At 41.0% G+C, this 20494-nt stretch overlaps 1 protein-coding gene across 1 annotated transcript in view; it reads right to left on the reverse strand.

The window, feature by feature from the left end:
• Window positions 1-9139, reverse strand: part of LOC128590263 (uncharacterized) — a 42995-nt gene extending 33856 nt beyond the window's left edge. Inside the window, 4 exon segments of the mRNA XM_053597547.1 lie at window positions 3888-4019; window positions 4022-7505; window positions 7508-7990; window positions 7992-9139. Coding sequence (XP_053453522.1) covers window positions 3888-4019; window positions 4022-7505; window positions 7508-7990; window positions 7992-9077 — 5185 coding nt within the window. The 5' untranslated portion in view covers window positions 9078-9139.
• Between the last annotated feature and the right edge of the window lie 11355 nt (window positions 9140-20494).

The following is a 20494-nucleotide window of genomic DNA, read 5'->3' on the forward strand; positions in this document are numbered from 1 at the left end:
ACATTAACCGAGGTGGTTGTCATAATGGTAGAAGACCAGATTGATAGTAAAAAGATTTGCTTTTGAAAAAGAAAAATGAGGAAGCAAAGTTTAATCAAATAAAGGCATGTTATTAGGTAGACCATATCTTTCAACATATGGCTACAAGTGGCAAAAAAAAATAAATAAATAAAAGGGAACCGTATACTAGACTGCCTGTCTTCCTCTTCCCAAACTTGGACAGTGTTTTAAAGTTAACTAGAGAGAGTTAAGAAAAGAAACTTAAAACATCTCTGTCATTTTTAATTCAACAGGTTGATAAAAAAAACTTTAGTTTATTTGTAAAAAACTTTAGCTTGTAATATTATTTTTTAAAAATGTTTATCAACAGGCCAGGCACAGTGGCTCACACCTGTAATCCTAGCACTCTGGGAGGCCAAGGTGAGTGGATTGCTTGAGTTCATGGTTTGAAACCAGCCTGAGCAAAAGCAAGACTCTGTCTCCACTACAAAAATAAAATAGAAAAACTGAGGCAAGAGGATCACTTGAGCCCAAGAGTCAGAGGTTGCTGTGAGCTATGACACCATGGCACTCTACCCAGAGCAACAGCTTGAGATTCTGTCTCAAAAAAAAAAAAAAAAAAAAAATGTTTATTGATAACTGTTAACTAAAATTTGATAAAATTTTCAAAAGGCTTAATCATTTTAGCTATTTTTCAAACTGTTGGGTGTATGTGTGATATCATTTTGTAAATGCCAAGTAAGTCAAAAATATCATTAATCAAATTAAATTGATTTAATTTGGAATTGGCATCTGGAATGCCAATTTTAAATGCAAACATAGTATAAGAGCTTTTAACTCATACAGAATTGCAGAAAATACACAATTTGTATTTAGGAGCTCATATATGCATACATGTTGTATGCTCACCAGAAGCACGTAAAAGCTGCACACAGCCTACTGTTTTAATTTTAATTTTATTTTGTTTTTTATTTCTTGATCCATGCACATTCCACACGTTCTGTCAACACTCCCAACTTTTGTCTTACTGATGAATAAGGAAGGATTAAACGGAAATGAGATTATGGACTTCCCATTTCCCTTTCCTGGTACGTCATCATTGTCAACATCATTAGCTAATATAAACAAGCAATGGGAATAAGAAAGGATATGAAAAGATTTCTTGGTTGGTTGGGGTTCTCAAAATGTCACTATCTGATTTCTGCTTTTAAGCAATTCTAGCCTTTTCATATTTACTGTTTATCTTTTCAATATGTTTGATTTTTTCCCACCTCCTTAAATATAGTCATATGGAAATATAATCATAATAACTATTTTGTATTAGTATCTTTATTCTAGCATTTGTGGTGAGTCATTTTTGTTAGATTTTTGTTTTTTACAGGTTATAATTCCCTGATTCTTTACATGCTGAGGAATTTTTTTAATGTTGGATGCCAGTTACTGTGAATTTCTCTCTGTAGGCTACAACTACCGACTGATACTGAAAGACTTGGGGCAGAACCCCCCACTCTGCCCGGAGCTCTGACCACCCCAATCAACCGCAAGAGACGTCGCTTGATGCAAAAACGCAAGAGGATTTTTATTCCTGCATGCTGGGACTTGACTCACAACTCTTTTAGGAGCCGAGAAGTCAAGCCCCGCACAGCAGTTTTTTACAAGCTTATAAAGGCAAAAACTACAAAGTAGGCGGGAATAGCAGACATGCCAGGGGCTCTAATAAAGTAAGAGAGAATACACACACCTGGGACTCTAACTAGATAAGAAGAACTCTAGTTCACTATTCAACTGTCTTAAGACAAGACTAACAGTCAAATATTTGCTGCAGCTCCTGGGGCTATCTCCTGGAACAGTTACAAAAGGTCACATTCCTATGGTAGGGAGTGAGAAGTGGTCACATTCTCATGGTAATATTTTCTTTCATTCCCCCATTTGTTTTTTTGGGAAGTTCTAATCATGGAACTTCTGGCTCTATGTATTCATTCTCATGGCTATCGTCCCGGCGGAGAGACTGGTAATGCTGTCTGAGCATTAATACTTGTACAGCACTCACTCTCTCCCAGACGAAGGTGACTATACGGTTGAAAATGTAGGGCCCAAAGGTAAGAATTAGAAGCAGTATAATAAGAGGGCCTATTAAACTGGAAACGAGAGTGGTGAACCAAGGTGATCGGCTGTACTAACTTTCAAAGCCATCCTTGATGGGCCTCCCGATCTCGTTGTCTTTTTTCTAGTCTCTCCCTGAGTTTAGACATGGAGTCTTTTACCATACCAGAGTGATCTACATAGAAACAGCATTCTTCTCTTAGTGCAGCGCATAACCCTCCATCTTTTAGGAACAGGAGATCGAGTCCCCGTCTATTCTGCAATACTACTTCTGATAGGATGTTAGTCACTCTTCTAATTTTGTGATCGATTGTTCTATGGCTTTTAGGTCCTCATCTACAGCTGCTCTCAGTTCTTCGAGATACTGTGGGGTCTGGACAAGCGCAGCCGTTCCTGTTCCTACTCCGGCTGCCACCCCTATACCCATCAGGACAGCTAGAGTAATAGAGACTGGTTCCTTCTTCTGTCTACGGGGTCTGATCGAATTCTGCCTCGAAGGAACTCACCTCATGATAGATAACTCTAGGTATTAATTGTATGAGGATACAGTAGTCTGCAGTGGAGTTAAACACTGATGAGGAAATGCACGGAGTTAGCCTGGTGCTGCAAGCCCACCATCCTCCTTTAGGGGGCACTAGATAATAATTGATAGTGGTTGATGGGCTTTTAATGGTCTGATTACACAGATGCTGGCGATTTTCGGGGATCGTGCCTAGGCAAATGCCTCACCCAGAGACTGCTGTAAGGGTGATCTTGGATCCCCAGTCACAGGAATTATGGGAGGTGGTATTTTGGAAGATACCTGAGAAGGCGATCCCTTCATAATAGGGCGGGCCTGAGGCTAGACACAACCAGCAAGATTCGGTAAGATTAGGGTTGGAAGTATTGAGGACATTGAAAGCCCCCTGTATTAAGTTAAGAAGTCTCTGCCCGGTGCTTGGAGTCTCTGGGGATGTTACCTGGGGAGACAGTTTCGCAGGCGATGCGGTTGTGCTGGCCTCAGTAAATTGGGTGCTCCCCGGAGTCTGGGGCATACGGGGAGAAATAGGTGGCCTAGCTGGCGGCTGCTGTCCTGAGAGTACGATGTTGGGTCCTATCTGGACAGCGACGGGGGTCTCTATTTTTAATTTGATGAAGAAGGTAAATCCTTTATCCCACCCTGACATATAGAAACGGAATCCCCATGTTCTTCCTTTTATCCAATCTCGGGCTTGTTTCCCCCTCTCCGTGAAGGAAATATTTAGGGGGTTTGACCCTGCTCCGGTACTGCTCCTCTTTACGGTTATTAAGTCCCAAGAGGAGAAGGGGTGCCAGAAGGCCTGCCCAGTCGTCTCACATCCCCATTGTTTACAATAGAAATTTTCTACCCCCCCACATCTGTTGGCTTGGCTTCTCGTTCTCCCGTCCCGGGGACAGATATAGAACTCCGTTTGTCGCATCCGGCGCTGGGCGGGCAAGTTGCCACAGCCAGGGGCGTCTGCAACGTACTGGCCTTGGGATGTGGAGCCTTGGGTAAGTGAGTGCTTTGTTAAATGGTGATCAAGGCTTGATGGAACCTCTTTAAAGGTCTCATCAGAGATATCCCAATTATCTAGCCCTGCTATTAAGGCGCAAATATCTGGGGTGAGGGACGGCCACCAGGTCCAAGGAGGGTCTTCTTTTGTAGTACTCCATACTACATCACCAGCCTGAGAGAGAACCTGCCAGGTTAACCTCTGGGGGGCATGGGGGTTGGGACCAGAGCTACTTATCACCGGGAGTTGTATCAGCAGGAGCAGGGCTACTGCTGCGAATGCAGAGCTTGAGGGGGTTGTCCATCTTTTCCACTTTCCACCCGGAGTCTGGCGGCGGTGCTGGTTTGACATGAGATGCGTGGATCCAGGCTGCGATGCCATCAACTTTTATTGCCGTGGGGTTGTGAGCAGCACTAGGTATGGTCCTTTCCACCGTGGTTCAAGGTTGGCTGTCCGGTGGCGCCGGATGTACACCGAGTCTCCAACCTGGAACTGGTGAGGTATTTGCAGATCCCCGGGCTTGTAGGCCTCGATCAGCCGGCTCCACACCTCCTTTTGCACAGTTTCAAGGGCTTTTAATCTGGTGTATAGAGATTGAGAGGAGTAAGATTCTGGGGAAGGGAGGTGCTGCATGGCAACAAGCGGGGCGTGAGCTCCATATAGGATTTCAAAGGGGGTCAGCTTGAGAGTGCTAGGGGTGTTGCGCACACGGAACAGGGCAAAGGGAAGGAGGACTGTCCAGTCAGTAATGCCAGTCTCTAAGGATAATTTAGTCATGGCCTCTTTTAGGGTTCTATTCATCCTCTCTACCTGCCCTGAGCTTTGGGGCCGATAAGCACAATGTAATTTCCACTCAAGCCCCAGGATTTTGGCTAAACCTTGATTAACCTGGGCAACAAAAGCGGGACCGTTGTCGGATCTGATTACCTTGGGTAGCCCAAATCTTGGAAAAATTTCTTCTAATATTATTTTGGCTACGACTTGAGCAGTCTCCCTTTTTGTAGGAAAAGCTTCGACCCATCCTGAGAAAGTATCTATGAACACCAGCAAGTACTTGTATCCGTATTTGGCCGGCTTAATCTCTGTAAAATCTGTTTCCCAGTAGCTCCCAGGACGATCTCCTCGGAGTCGTCTTCCCTGAGGTAATGTGCTAGGCTGGGTGTTTACTAATTGGCAAGGTCTGCACTCTTTTGCAGCTGCGTCAACGAGTTTACTTAATTCCATAATATAGTATGGGGAGGACTGAACAATAGTTCTTAGATGCTTGGGGCCCAAATGAGTTAATTTATGAAGTTGTCTGAGAAAGGTGATCGCCTGCTCTTCAGGGAGGATGATCTTTCTTTCCGGAGTTTCTCGGATCCCCTCTGGGGATTCTAAGTGGAGGCCTAATCTGTTCATTCTCTCGAGATCCCGCTCCGAATATTTAAAGTGTTTGACAAGGGGGGGTGCTATTTCTTTAAGGCTAGGCCTTAAAGTGTTTTCATATAGCGGCAGGATGTTGAGCCTTTGAGCTGCTAGCTTAGCTTCTCGGTCAGCTCTTTGGTTTCCCTCGGCAACTCTGGACCCCCCTTTCTGATGCCCAGGGCAGTGGATAATGGCCACTTTCTTAGGGAGGTGAACAGCCTCCAGTAGACTTAGGATTTCTTCCTTGTGTTTAATTTATTTTCCTGCTGAAGTCAGCAGTCCTCACTGCCTGTAAATGGCCCCATGAACATGGGCCGTAGCAAAAGCATACCTGCTATCGGTGTATATGTTAACTTTTTTCCCTTCTGCCAAACGTAAAGCCTGGGTCAAGGCGACCAGCTCGGCCTTCTGGGCCGACGTCCCTTCAGGCAGACTACTTGCCCAGATGGTCTGCTTATCATCCACTACCGCCGCCCCGGCCACCCTTTTACCTTCTATTATGGAGCTGCTCCCATCAGTGAACCATGTCAGCTGGGCATCCGGCAGGGGCTGATCACAGAGGTCCTTCCGAGTTCCAGTTTCCTCAGCCAGTACTTCTTGGCATGTGTGTAATATATCTTTCTGGACAGAGGTATCAGGTAATAGGGTAGCTGGGTTGAGGATGACAGGCAGGCCAAACTGGACTCTGTCTCCGTTTAATAGGAGACTCTGGTAATGTGTCATGCGGGCATTAGACAGCCACCGGTCAGGAGGCTGTCTGATGATGCTTTCCAAAGCATGGGGGGCAATGACTGTCAACTTCTGCCCCATAGTCAATTTGTCTGCATCTTTTACCAGTACCGCTACTACCACCACAGACCTCAGACAGGCTGGCCAACCACCAGCGACGGGGTCCAATTTCTTGGAGAGGTATGCTACCGGTCTTTTCCATGGCCCTAAAGGCTGTGTCAGCACCCCTCGGGCCACTCCTCTCTTCTCATCTACGTATAGGACAAAGGGCTTTGTTACATCTGGTAGAGCCAGGGCCGGGGCTGATAATAATGCCTTTTTAATGTTGTCAAAGGCCCGCTGTTGGCTGGCACCCCACTCGAAGGCAGTGCCTTCCTTGGTCAAAGGGTAGAGGGGAGCTGCCAGAGTAGCAAACCCCGGTATCCATAAGCGGCAGAACCCCGCAGTTTCTAAGAATTCTCGCACCTGGTGGGGCGAGCGGGGAACTGGAATCTGAGTCACAGTATGCTTCCTGGCTTCTGTTAACCATCTCTGCCCTCCTCTTAAGGTGTAACCCAGGTACGTTACCTCTTTCTGGCAGATCTGGGCTTTTTTAGCAGAGGCTCGATATCCTAAGCGGGCTAGTTCTTCTAGCAACAGTTCTGTGCCCTGATAGCACTCTTCTTTTGTTGTTCCAGCTAGTAGTAAGTCATCTACATATTGTAGGAGCGTTACCTGAGGGTGGCTGGCGCGAAAGTGAGCTAGGTTTTGGTGGAGGGCTTCATCAAAGATGGTTGGGGAGTTCTTAAACCCCTGTGGAAGTCGGGTCCATGTCAATTGCCCCATTGTTCCAGAGTCCGGGTCTCTCCATTCAAATGCGAAGATGTTCTGGCTAGAGGAGTGTAGTCGGAGGCAGAAGAAGGCGTCCTTTAAATCCAGGACAGTGTACCAGATATGGTTTGGAGGGAGAGAGCTTAACAGATTATAAGGGTTAGGCACGGTGGGGTGGATGTCTTGCGTCCGCTTGTTTACTTCTCTTAAGTCCTGCACAGGGCGATAGTCTCCTGTGCCGGGTTTCTTGACGGGTAATAAGGGCGTGTTCCATGGTGACTGGCATTTTACTAGTATGCCCAGCTGTAGGAGACGCTGAATGTGAGGCTTAATTCCTTCCCGAGCTTCCTTAGTCATAGGATATTGGCGCACTGCCACAGGAGTGGAAGTAGCTTTGAGTTCTATGACTATAGGCGGCCTTTCTGCGGCCAGTCCCATTCCAGCAGTTTCGGCCCATGCCCCGGGATATTTTTCTAGCCAGTCATGTATGAGACTAATCCCTTTCTCCCATTGCTTTTCAAAGAGTCTATGTTCATCCTCCAAACGCATGGTCAGGGCTGTTACTCTCTTATTCTGGGTTACCTCTGGGCCATCAGGAGTGAAGGTGATCTGGGCTTCCATTTTGGTGAGTAAATCTCTCCCAAGGAGGGGCGCAGGGCACTCAGGGATAATTAAGAATGAGTGGGTTACCCATCCCACTCCCAGATCTACTGATCTTCGGGTAGTCCATGAGTACTGCTGATGCCCTGTGGCCCCTACAACCCAGGATTTTTTCTTGGAGACGGGTCCTGATGGTTCAAGTAGGACTGAGTGTTGAGCTCCGGTGTCTACAAGGAACTCAACTGGCTTCCCCTCCACCTTAAGTATTACCCTAGGCTCAGGGAGGGGTTCCGAGCCCCATCCCCGCTAATCTTCTTCTTCCTCTAAGGCCAGTACTTTTTTGGAGAGTTCTTTCTTTTTTTTTTAGGACATTCCCTGGCCCAGTGCCCCTTTTCCTTACAGTAGGCACATTGATCCTTATCTAACGGGATGCGGTTGCTCAGGCTACCTGACTTCTTAGTTCTACCTTGGGTCTGTTCCTGGCTCTTCTCCCCTACTACTGCGGCCAAAATCCGTGTTAAGTTTTTCTCCTGTCTTCGGTCTCTCTTATTTTCCCTTTCTTCTCTCTCTTTCTCCTTTCTCTGCTCTTTTTCTTCCTCAGTTTCTCTTTTATGGTATACTTTCTCAGCTTCCTTAACTAAATCCTGCAAGGTATAGTCCTGCAATCCTTCAATCCTCTGCAGCTTTCTTTTAATGTCTACAGCTGACTGCCCTATGAAAGTCATAGCCACGGAAGCCCTCTGTTCTTCAGAGGCAGGGTCAAATGGGGTGTAGCACCTAAAAGCTTCCATTAGGTGCTCATGAAACACTGAGGGGGGGTTCCGTGGCCCCCTGTATTACTTCTCTTACCTTAGCCAAATTAGTGGGGCGTCTTGCCGCCCCACGGAGGCCAGCCACTAGAGCCTGGTGATAGACTATCAGTTGCTCCCTACCTTCTGCCGTGTTGAAGTCCCAGTCAGGTCTGGAGAGGGGAAAGGCAGCCTCGATGATGTTGGGGAGCTGGGTAGGACGCCCATCTGCCCCGAGTACATTCTTCCTAGCTTCTAGTAAAATCCTCTCCCTCTCTTCAGTAGTGAAGAGAGTCTGTATGAGCTGCTGGCAGTCATCCCATGTGGGCTGATGAGAGAACATCAGGGACTCTACCAGCCCAGTCAGGCGTTGGGGGTCTTCTGAAAAAGGGGGGTGATTAATTTTCCAGTTATACAGGTCTGCGGAAGAAAATGGCCAGTACTGGAGGGGCTGGAGAGGAGGTGGTCCCTCATCTGTTGCCACCGGCGGGGGGCCGTATGCCCTCAGGGGTAGGGCAACAGTAGTGTCGGGAGACACTCCTCCCCGGCGGTGACTCCTGGTACTTTGTGCGGGCCCCAGTGAAGGTTCCCCCGGGGGTGCAGAGGGGGCAATCGCCGGATCCGGCGATGCTGGTCCTCCCTGCCCCCCAACAGGAGCCAAGGCGGGAGGGTATGGGGGAGGAGGGAGTGGAGGGTTGAGGAGAAGATGATCAGTCTGGATTTCCAGGTAGATCTTCTTAGGGGGGTCCGAACTGTCGCCCCCTTTTCTGGGACCGGAAGATTGGACAGCGAGCACCTGAGGATTAGACGGGGGCCTGGATGTGGCAGTCCACGGCCGAACCCAGTGGGGCGGATTCTGCACCAAGTCCTGCCAGACTATGATGTAAGGTTGTTGATCCGGATGGGCTCCCGGTCCTCTCTGAAAAACAATCTCTTTAATAGCAAAAATAAGAAATAAGTCAAAGGTTCCTCCTGAGGGCCAGCCGACGTTAAAAGTAGGCCACTCCAAGGAGCAGAAAGTCTGCCATGGGCCTTTTTCAACCTCTACTGACAGATCACGACCTCTTCTCTTCACTTCAGTCCAATGATCTAGAGTTAAACTCAGAGGGGTTGTCACAGTCTGTCCCATCGTCAGTGGATATGTCAGAAACACAAATAACAGAAATAACAGAAATATTACAGGTACAAGGACCCACCTACCACACTTGGTCCTTCACAAGCCTATAACAGAATCAGACGGGCGCATTTCCCGTAATTTTTGATCGAACAACCAGACTCGACCAGCGCCCTTACAGCAGGAGACAACCAGGCGTCCCTGGTTCTCCTCAGTTCCTGGGGCGTCCCCCAGGGTTTCAGCCTGTGGTCCTCCGGGCACGTCTACCGGCCACTGTCCGGCCACTCTCACGAGGTGCCTAACGGCTGCGAAATCGAAAGCGCGCACACAAAGTCAAACAAAAGGACTGAAGACACAGACTAGACAGTTTTCGGGGTACCCCTTTCTTACCTCCAAGGTCGACTCTGCAGGTGAGGGGTGGTCGTTATCTCCCGGACGAGCCCCCAAATGAAAGACTTGGGGCAGAACCCCCCACTCTGCCTGGAGCTCTGACCACCCCAATCAACCGCAAGAGACGTCGCTTGATGCAAAAACGCAAGAGGATTTTTATTCCAGCATGCTGGGACTTGACTCACAACTCTTTTAGGAGCCGAGAAGTCAAGCCCCGCACAGCAGTTTTTTACAAGCTTATAAAGGCAAAAACTACAAAGTAGGCGGGAATAGCAGACATGCCAGGGGCTCTAATAAAGTAAGAGGGAATAGACACAGCTGGGGCTCTAACCAGATAAGAAGAACTCTGGTTCACTATTCAACTGTCTTAAGACAAGACTAACAGTCAAATATTTGCTTAATAGTAAACATTTGCTGCAGCTCCTGGGGCTATCTCCTAGAACAGTTACAAAAGATCACATTCCTATGGTAGGGAGTGAGAAGTGGTCACATTCTCACGGTAATATTTTCTTTCAATACCTGTCCATGGCCTGTTAGGAACCAGGCTGCACAGCAGGAGATGAGCGGTGGGTGAGCTAGTGAAACTTTACCTCTATTTACAGCCGCCCTCCATTGTTTGCATCACAGCCTGAGCTCTGCCTCCTGTCAGATCAGCAGTGGCATCAGATTTTCCTAGGAGTTTCTACCTTGCTGTCAACTATGCACAAGCGGGATCTAGGTTGCACTTCTTATGAGAATCTAATGCCTGGTATCTGAGGTGGAGCTTAGGTGGGCCCTGACTGATTCTGTATTATGGTGAGATGTATAACTATTTAATTATATATTACAATGTAATACTAATAGAAATAAAGTTCAGAATAAATGTCATGCACTGAAATTATTCTGAAGCCATCCCTGCACTCCTAGTCTGTGGAAAAATTTTCTTCCATGAAACTAGTCCCTGGAGACTGCTGGGCTACAAGATATTTTAGTAATTATTAATATTTTTGTGTTTCTTAAGTTTTGTGTGGGGCCACAGTTATTTTAAAAGTTCTATCCCTTTGAGTCTTAATTTAACTTCTATTAGGCAGGATCAAAGCTGCATTTATTTTAAGTTTAAGTTTTTCCCACTCCTGAGGCAAGACCCTTCTTTGTACCCTGACTGATACCTCTGAATTTTAAAGTGTTTTGTTGTTGGGGAAATCACTGTTCCTAAACCTATGTGAGCTATGCCAACTTTTCCTGAAAATTCTTTTGAATGGTTATTTCCTTGGCTTCAGATAGTTTTCTCACATGCATGGACTGGTGAATATTCAGCTAAGCAATCAAGGAGGACTCTCTCCAGATCTCTGAGGGTTCCTCTCCAGGAGCTCTCTCCTCTCTCCTATTCTGCCTTGTGAACTCCATGAACAAGGGAATCCTTAATAGTATTGGGCTTGGTCTTCCCTTCCATGCACAACAGCCTGGAAACTCTCTAGGTAGCAATCTGGGGCAATCACGGAACTCATGCTGTTTGTGCCCCATCTCTCAGAGATCACTGCCCTTTTTTTTTTCTTGCTATTGTCAGAAGGACTTTGGATTGATAACAGAGGGTGCCAAAAAAAGGGTATATGCATTTTAAGAAAGGAAAAAGTTGTATTACTATTGCAATATTCTATTCACATTTGACTTCGTAATTAAAAGAATTGCTTAAATGTAACTTGAATTCATCTTTTGCTATTGGTGTACACTGAATATTATAATTTCAATATATATATTTTTTTCCTTTTTAAAAATGTACATACCTTTTTTTGATACCCTTGTTTATTTTAATATTTTAGTTACTGGGGGAAGGAACATAAAGATGTCACTCCATCTTGATTGGAAGCAGAAGTTCAGGCAATTTTGACTTTTTAATTAACAGATCAATTTTTCATCATTCCTAATTTCCTAATAAATATATGAGCATTTAAAATTATAATTTCTTAAGCTTACCAAAATTAAGGGGCTTAAAACAGCATACAAATGTAAGGTCATTATTTTCATTCTGTGCCTTGCCCTTCATGGTTGAGTGCCCAAATGTCTGATTGCTCAGGATGGGCTCCTGACTAAACTGCTGGTGTCACTAGGGAGGGCATTAGAATCTCAGAGATAAGGCAGAATCTCAAGCTCCACCCAGACCTACTGTCTAATTCAGTTTGTGCTGCTATAATAAAATACTACAGACTAATTTATGACAAGTACAGCATTTTTTTTTCTAATGGTTCTGGAGTCTCAGAAGTCTAAGTTAAAGGCAATGGCAGGGTTGGTGGCTGGTGAGGGCTGCTGTTTCCAGGATGGCATCTTGTTGCTGCATTCTCGAGAGGAGAGAAACACTGTGTCTCACGTGGCAGAAGAAACAGATAAAAGGATAAAAGAAGCAAACTCCTCCTATTAAGTTATTTTTGTAAGAGCATCTAATCCCATTCATGAAGGTAGAGCCCTTATGAGTCAACCATGTCCTAATGGCCATACCTCTTAATTCTGTTGCACTGGGAATTCAGATTCATTATGAATTTTGGAAGGGACAAAAACATTGAAACCGTAGCACCTATTGAATAAAAATCTTCATTTAACAAAATCGTCAGGTTAAACATGTGAATGTCAAGAGGCAGTGCACCATGAGTGACAGCTAAAGAAAATCTTAGACCTTATTTTCAGTCTCCTGATAGGAATTCATAGCTAAGGTTAAGGATTTCATCCATTAGCCAGGGCACCCATCCTGAGAATACAGTCTTTATGCATTATATCCAGCTCTGACCATTTCTAAATGTGCAAACTTGGATAGGATAGTTTTTAGTCTCTATTTCTTCATACACAAAACATAACTAATAATATCTACTCCATAGGAATACCATAAAAATAAATATTACAGGGCAGCACCTGTGGCTCAAAGCAGTAGGGCGCCAGCCCCATATACTGGAGGTGGTGGGTTCAAACCAGGCCCTGGCCAAAAACTGCAAAAATAATAATAATAATAAATGAATAAATAAATTACACTTAATATCTGGCACATAATAACTTCTAAGGAAATGGTAATGATGATTATTATTAGGTTATTATGCTGTAGGTTCCTGGAGGAAAGAGTAATGTCAAGTTTCACTGCATTCCCCATACCAGCTATGAGAATAGATATTTAATAAAAGTTGGATGATTAAAAAAAAAAAAAAGTTGGATGATTGATTGATTGCAACAATACTTGAATACTTTCTAGGTAATTAAAAAGTAAAATTGTAGTTAATGTAACTAGTTCCACTGAGTAGATTATATGACTCATTGAACAGTCATAAACATTGGAAGAGAAAATAGACCCTCTCAACTTCATTCCCATTTAGGGGTCACAGTATGTTGAACCTGTTAATTTTCAATGTTCATCAAGAGAATTTCATGTGAAATTAGTTTCACCTATTTCTTGTTCCATTTTAAGCAACAAAGACACTCTGCTTTAGTGACATATTTTTGTTAAATACTCCTGCCACGTTCTAATTGAATGTGCAATGACCCCTATTTTAGTGCTACATATCACCTTGACTTTGTTTTCCAAATTGATTTTTTGAGAAATAACAACTCAAATGAGGAATAAAGAAATTTCAATCCAATGCATTATGATTCAGTGTGTTGCTCTTTAAACACAGGGATAATATGACTGCACTACCATTTCTATGACACCAATTTTAAGATTTTATTCCTAGACGTCTGCTCTTTCACCCAGTTTTGATGAAATTTTGGAGCTAATCTACCAGTACTCTTTCAGGTTATCCTATTCTATGATACAGAGGAGGCATATTTGAAAAAATATGGAAAACTACACATATAATTGGACTGCAGTGAACTGAAAAAACGATTATAACTAAATGAAGAGAATAATCTAGCAAATGGCCATTTTATGTCAGAAATTAAATTTCTTAAGCATTATCCAAAAGCTATATACAAATAATATACCAGAGATATCAAAATTATTTCTTAAATTAACTTAATTTTCAATATTATGTTATAAATGCAAATACTATTATAAAATTATTTTAAAGTTATAATATACTTCTTTATTTGAAATAAAAATTATATCTTCTAATTAACATTGGAAGTTTTTCTTTAATTTGAGAATTTATCAAGTTTCAATAAGGAAAATTAGATTTAGATATGAAATTTGCTATCTGAAAAAAAAAACAATTGTTAAAGTAATTCACAACTAACATGTTTTTCTATGAAAATATACTCTTCCATAAATGTGAAAACCATGTTAGACAAATGATTTAAATGAATAAGATTTTAAAGAAATAAAGAAAATGTCATTGGTCTATATAACTTAGTGGTTAAAAGCATGGCCAGACTTCCCAGGTTTATTCTGTTATCTTATAGAACCCATTACGAACACTAAATGATAGGAATGCATACTTTCTGGCACATAAAAACCATCAAACATCTGTGTCTTAGTCTATTTAAGCTGCTGTAACAAAACACCATAGTCTAGGTGGTTAATCACCCACAGAACTTTATTTCTCAGTTCTGGAGGCTCAGAAGTTCAAAATCATGGTGTGGGCAGATCTGGTGTTTAATGACAGACTTCTCACTGTAACTTCACATGGCAAAAGGATTCTCTGTGAAATCTTTTTTGTACAGGCACTAATCTTATTCCCTCATGACCTAATCACCTCCTCAAACCCCCACTTCCTAATACCATCATCAATTTGTGGGTTAGGATTTCAACATATGAATCTTGGGGTACACAATCATTCAGACCCTAGCCATATAATTAAAATCTACTGAATTTATAATATAAATGTTTGTAGGGTTTGGTCTCTGCCCTAACAATTTTTTAATTAAATGTGTCAGTAACATACATACCCTAAAAATGATGAGGAATGTGAAGTAATCTCCATACAATAATAAGCCAGTGGTATAGCCAAAAATGATAGTCATTTCAGGGTATAGTTTATTTTGCCCTCAAACATTTTTATCTTACAGATAACGTACCTTCAGTTTTTTATCTTACTGAAGTACCTTCATTTTTCCAAAGGCCTTCTTTGGCCTTTTCTGTGAGAAAAGAAGAATATTTAGAGATATGTAAAAAAAAAAAATTATCTTCACTCAAATTGGTTATTCTAATCATTCCACGTTTTTGTTTTTTTTTTTTTTTTTTTTAGCTTTTGGCCGGGGCTGGATTTGAACCCACCACCTCTGGTATATGGGGCCAGCGCCCTACTCCTTTGAGCCACAAGCACCACCCTAATCATTCTACTTTAATGAAAGATAACTTTCTAACTATTAATAAGACATTTATGTCATATGAAGAGTTAAAGTAAAAATTAAAAATACTACATTACATACTTTATGGACTTCATAGACACAGATAGATTATATAACAAACAAAGAACAATTTTTGAGGAAGGATTTAGAAATGTGACCACTTGAATACAGATACCTTTGCCTGTATTCCCAATTTATTTGCACTTCCTAAGTCAAAATGCTGCTACAGCTTATAGATTACTGAGAAATGTGAGGCTGAATTTGGAGAAGTTCTCCAGATAATTGTTATTAACAACAACTAATATTATGCTTGTTCCTCTAAGGCAGCGGTTCTCAACTGTGGGTCATGACCCCTTTGGGGGTTGAACGACCCTTTCACAGGGGTTGCCTAATATCAGATATATACATTATGATTCATAACAGTAACAAAAATTACAGTTATGAAGTAGCAACGAAAATAATTGTATGGTTGGGAGTCACCACAACATGAGGAACTGTATTAAAGGGTCGCAGCATTAGGAAGGTTGAGAACCACTGCTCTAAGGACTAATTGAAACCCTAGAGATCAGCTTTAGATGTATAGTAGACAAATACCAGAAATCAGCACATCATGGAAAAATCGGATCGTTTTTGTCCCTTGAGCTAAGAGAGGGTCAGGAACCCAGAGCAGAAAGTCTTCTGAGTACCCTAGCAGTGACACTGGCAAACTCCTGGGCATATATTGCCAGCCCACAAAGGAGCTGTCCAAGCCACCTATCCCAGTTGGGTCGGTGAGGGTCTTCCAACAACTAGGTCTCATAGTGAGTTCTCTAAGGAAAATAACCATCCGTTTAAGACTCTCCAGTACGTAGAATCATCAGTCAGCATCTCAATGACAGTCCAGTTAGGACAGAGAAGTCACAAGAATTATCTTAAGAGCAAGATCTTAAAGCAGGGTGCGTGATTCATAAAACCAATGTTCCTTAGTAACTGGAAAGTTGAAAAGAGAACTCATGCAGGAAGCAACTACAGCGAGCAGGTATCACCCCCAGGGGCTCAAGGAAAAGGGGAACGTGTGTAGACATTAAAACTTGGAGGAGAGTTCCCATGGGGCTGGGATCCAGACTTCGGAAGGCAGGTGTCAGCCAGCTGGTGCTGGCAATCGGAGGCAATTGTAAAAAGCTGTCTTTTCAGCGTTGAAAACATTACAAACAGGATTCCACTGCTACTGTGGCTCCGCACAGCTGCTGCTCGGGTGAACAAGCATTGCTAAGGTGACACAGGAAAAAGAAACTGTTAGGAAGCTACAGGAAACACACAGGAAGAAAACAGGAACCTTCTGACAAGTTCCTTCTAACTCCTCCCAGCCCCGCAGCCTCTCCAGCGCCCCCTATTGACAAGTTTAAGGGGAAGCTACCGACAAAGCCTAAAGGAAATTAGTTGGCAGTCACAACGTGGCACGTTCTACAACAGATGGACAGTTTTGGAACAGAAATATGATAACTTAGTAACTGACATACCAAAAAAAAAATCAAACACACACAAAAAATAGAGCAGCTGGGAGAGACAAGTGAAACTGGAAAAAGTGGGGGAAATAAGGTGACTTAAACGGCAGGATAAAATAATCTTTCTAAAGATTAAAAGATGTTTTAAATATGATGTTCTGAAAAAACAAATAACCAGATAACTTGAAAGAGGAAATAGTTGCCACTGAGTTCTAAATTAGTGGCAAGGAAAATGAAGTCAGATACCTCAAAGAACAATATAAATTGAAGTAATGACAAAAAATTGTTAAGGGGGACAGGAATACAGATGTAAGGGAACTAATACGAGGAATAGGAAATTTAGGAGAAATAAATGAGCAAACGGAGGATTAAATAAATGTAAGAAAACTTATTGGAGCCAAGCAACGCAAGTCTGCAGTTTAAAAGTTTCACAAAGTTCCAGGACACATTGGTAGTAAAACCTAGGAATCAAAGTGTTCAACCTAAGGTGAAGAGAAATCTTTCAAGCTTCCAGACATACAGAAAAATTATCATCACTAGAAGAGTAATTAGACTGGCATCAGAATTCATGTCCAGAATTAGGATAGGAAGCCAGAAGTTAGAAGAGAGTAAGATTCCCCCAGGTGATTGTAAGAAAAAGAACTGTAATAACAACAACAAAATAATAATAATAATAATAATAATAATAATAGAAGAAGAAACACAAACTCAATTTCTATGAGAAAGATGCAATAATAAAATAATTTTTAGTACCAAACAAGTAAACAAAATAGAGGGTTACTGAACCATAAACTATTTTAATTGCTATGTATTCTTACAGACTATTTGGAACACAATTTCTCATGACAAAGAATAAGAAAAAGGGGGTGGGGGAAACACATTTCACAGCCAAGAGGTAATGTGTATATCCCTGGTGTCTTTTATGTATTGATTGTCTCAAATGTTTTTTTTTTTTTTTTTTTTTTAAAAAAACCTTCTGGAATCTGTGTAAATTCATCAATCAGATGTAGGAAAAATCTTTTTAACAAGAATAGAAACTCAGAAACTAACAAAAATGCAGACAAATATTTACACATATAAAAAGGCACAACAGAATGCATACAGAGCCCGTATTTGTATGTAGAGCTGTAAAGAAAGGCCATTTACAGAAAATACTCTCAGACTTAAAAGATCAAAATGAATCTATAAAAAAGCAAAATGAGATGAGCATAAAAATGAAAGTGGTTCATTCAAAGTCTTTCAGAAAAAGTAGATTAAGAGCATCATCTATTAATTCTACTAAATTTATAAACAAAAGAAAAATCCTAAAAATTGTTCTGGAGGGGTGGCAGCTGTGGCTCAAAGGAATAGGGTGCCAGCTACATATACTGGAGGTGGTTGGTGGGTTCAAACCCGGTCCCGGTCAAAAACTGAAAAAAAAAAATAATAAATTGTTCTGGAATAAAAATATAAATATCATTTTATTTAAAAATGATATTTTAAATAAAAATTTTAAATAAAAATAAAAATATCATTTTTATATAAGACATCAGTACTCAATAAGTATTTGTTGATGAAGGTAAGTTCTGATTTTTTCTCCTTCTCTACTTTAGGGAATTTTAGCAGGAGACTCATTATTAGTTAGGATATGTTGCCATTGAATATTTACTGAATTATTGAAGGAAAGAAACAAAGAATCAGACATCAAAATAAATTACTGATTTAATAAAACAATCATTAGTAATCATGATCATTAGTTATCCCTTCATTTTTTTTTTCCCCTTAACCCAAAAGAAAAAAAATTGAATTTTTTTCCTAGGGTGTGTGTGAGTATGTATGTGTTTATTGTTTCCTTTGCAGGTTTGTGAACATTTTTAGTTTAGTTTCTACCCTGCTCAACATCTTCTAATGTCTTTCTAATTTTACTCACCATTGTTTAATTTTCTCAATGGGTAGAAACAGGAACTTGAGAGCTGGGTTTCCCTGCTGTTTTCAGGAGCATGAATACTTGAATTGGAAGGAAGAGACTATTTATTCACAATTGCTCACTGCTGAATCCAAAATGCCAATGCAAACATTCTCATTTTGTTTCTGAAAGGTTTCTATGTTTGTTTTGTTATGTATGGTAAGGGTGACTTAGAGAGATTACACAAGAAGGACAGAATAATTCATAACTTTGTGAATACAAAGTTCAAGAAATTCTATTGAATTCAAATTACATATGTGACTTAGAAATAAATGAAAGACTAAAGAAAATATGAGAATAAATGAGAGACAGCGAAGGGCTCTAATGCAAGAGCCATACTTACTGACCAGCTGTGTGTGTTATTTATAAGGTGCCCAGGGCAAAATCGTGAAAATGATTTCTATCTTTTTCATCCCGTCTTTATCTTTTCGTTTCTTTTATTCATGATGTGTGCTCTCTGGAACAGCCAGAGCAATCGATAAAACTAATATTAATTACTAGATAATCCACCATTGTAAATAGTCTGCCACTCACATCGCTATTGGCCTTTAGCCTTGACTCTCTTTTGATAGCTCTAGATCAGCAGAGGATTCAAGGACACAAAATATGTGTTAAGCAGTCTTTTATTTTAATTTTTGCATGTATTGCCTTCATTTTAAGAAAATAAGAAAATACTAATAAGCAAAAAAAAAAAAGGCTTTGCAACTGCTATTTCTGCTTCAGCCTTGGTTCCCTTTAGTTTACTTTTCACTAAGAAACCACAGTGATCTTTTAACAGATAAGTCAGGTCACTTCTAAACTGAATAAATCTTTACTATTGCCCTTAAGGCCTATCATGATCTGACCTATTATCTTCTGACTTCTTAACTCTGCCCAGCTACCCTGGTCACCTGGCTTTTGCTTCAAATACTCCAAGCAGGCTTGCCTGGAGGACAGATACCCACGTGCCTCCTCCTCTCACCTCTTTACACATTTACTCAACAGTCCCGTTCTCAGTGAGGTTTTCTCTAGCTGTTATGTCAAAAGTTGCACACATCTCACAACATACATAACCCACATACCCCCCCACACACACACACATACACACACTATATCTCTCTCGTATCAGTATTTTTTTAAGGCATGTACTTTCGTCACCAGATTGTAACTCCATGAGTGCAAGGATTTTCATCTGTTTTGTTCACCACTTATTCCTAGCACTTAAAACAGTATCTGGATACACTGATTGCTCAGCAAATATTTGTAGAGAGAATAAATGATTATAAACATCTGGCTGATTAACAATCAAACTTAAGAGATGGACATATGGAGCTTACTGTTCAAAGTAATTTGGGGTATTTCTCTTAATGGTCTAAAAAAGAGTCATGTCTAAGACAACTATTGTATTTGTGTGTGTGTATGATATCTGAAAAAGTTTCAATGTTTCAATGTCAACCATTACATTCTTAAAAATACTTGAAATAGTAAGTATGATAAAATGGTAGATTCATTCAGAAGTCCCAATAAATTCTAATCGTTGAACACAGTTACATAATCCTTGAGAAGACTCTTATCTGAAAAGTAAAGACCCTTACTCCTTAACTTTTGAAGTCATATCTTTGCAACATTTAAACATTCCAGATTAATTTGAGGGATACAGGAATCTAAATCTTTAATTTGGAAACTAGTTTCCTCTAAAGTAAACTAAAAGTGTTTCAATAATCTGAACACAGTTTGACCTTGGGTTGAAAGGGAGGGAAGAATGCTGAAGAAATCACCATGTAATCTTATACCCTTGGTATTTTGCCACATTTTAATTTTAAAGGAACTTTCTGGCATCTCTCTCAGATTCATCCACACACCATATTTACATTAATTACACTGAGAGACATAATTATAACTCATGGCTAATTTGTTTTTAAAAAGAACAGAAAGAACCCACAACAAGAAGCATGTTAGAAATAACACTGAGAATATAATTTAGGTATTAGACTTAAACCATTTAGTATCAAAATACAGGCTTCCATTTCTAAGAAGCTTTAACTCTACACTATTACAACATGACCAGATTTGCCTGAACAATGTAAGAGTAAAATTCCACAGGAAGGGACCCTTAAAAATGTGTCTGTGTTTTTCTGTGTGTGTTTTATTTAAGCAAAATAGTTAATTGCATGTGTTTTCTATCTATATACAATTGCATTTATGAGAAAGATTCAACATTGATTATGCTCATTCTTAAATAAATTAATCAATAGCTTATCTAAAATTAAAAGATGAATTTCAGATATGTAATTGGAATGTTTTGGCACCAGATATATAATACAAAAATGCTCTAGACATTGACTTTTTAAAGTTGTTCAAGGTTTTAGAGATTTTTTTATATATCATAA

This window comes from Nycticebus coucang, chromosome 1 (genome assembly GCF_027406575.1).
Source record: "Nycticebus coucang isolate mNycCou1 chromosome 1, mNycCou1.pri, whole genome shotgun sequence".
In the NCBI taxonomy this organism is placed as follows: domain Eukaryota; kingdom Metazoa; phylum Chordata; class Mammalia; order Primates; family Lorisidae; genus Nycticebus; species Nycticebus coucang.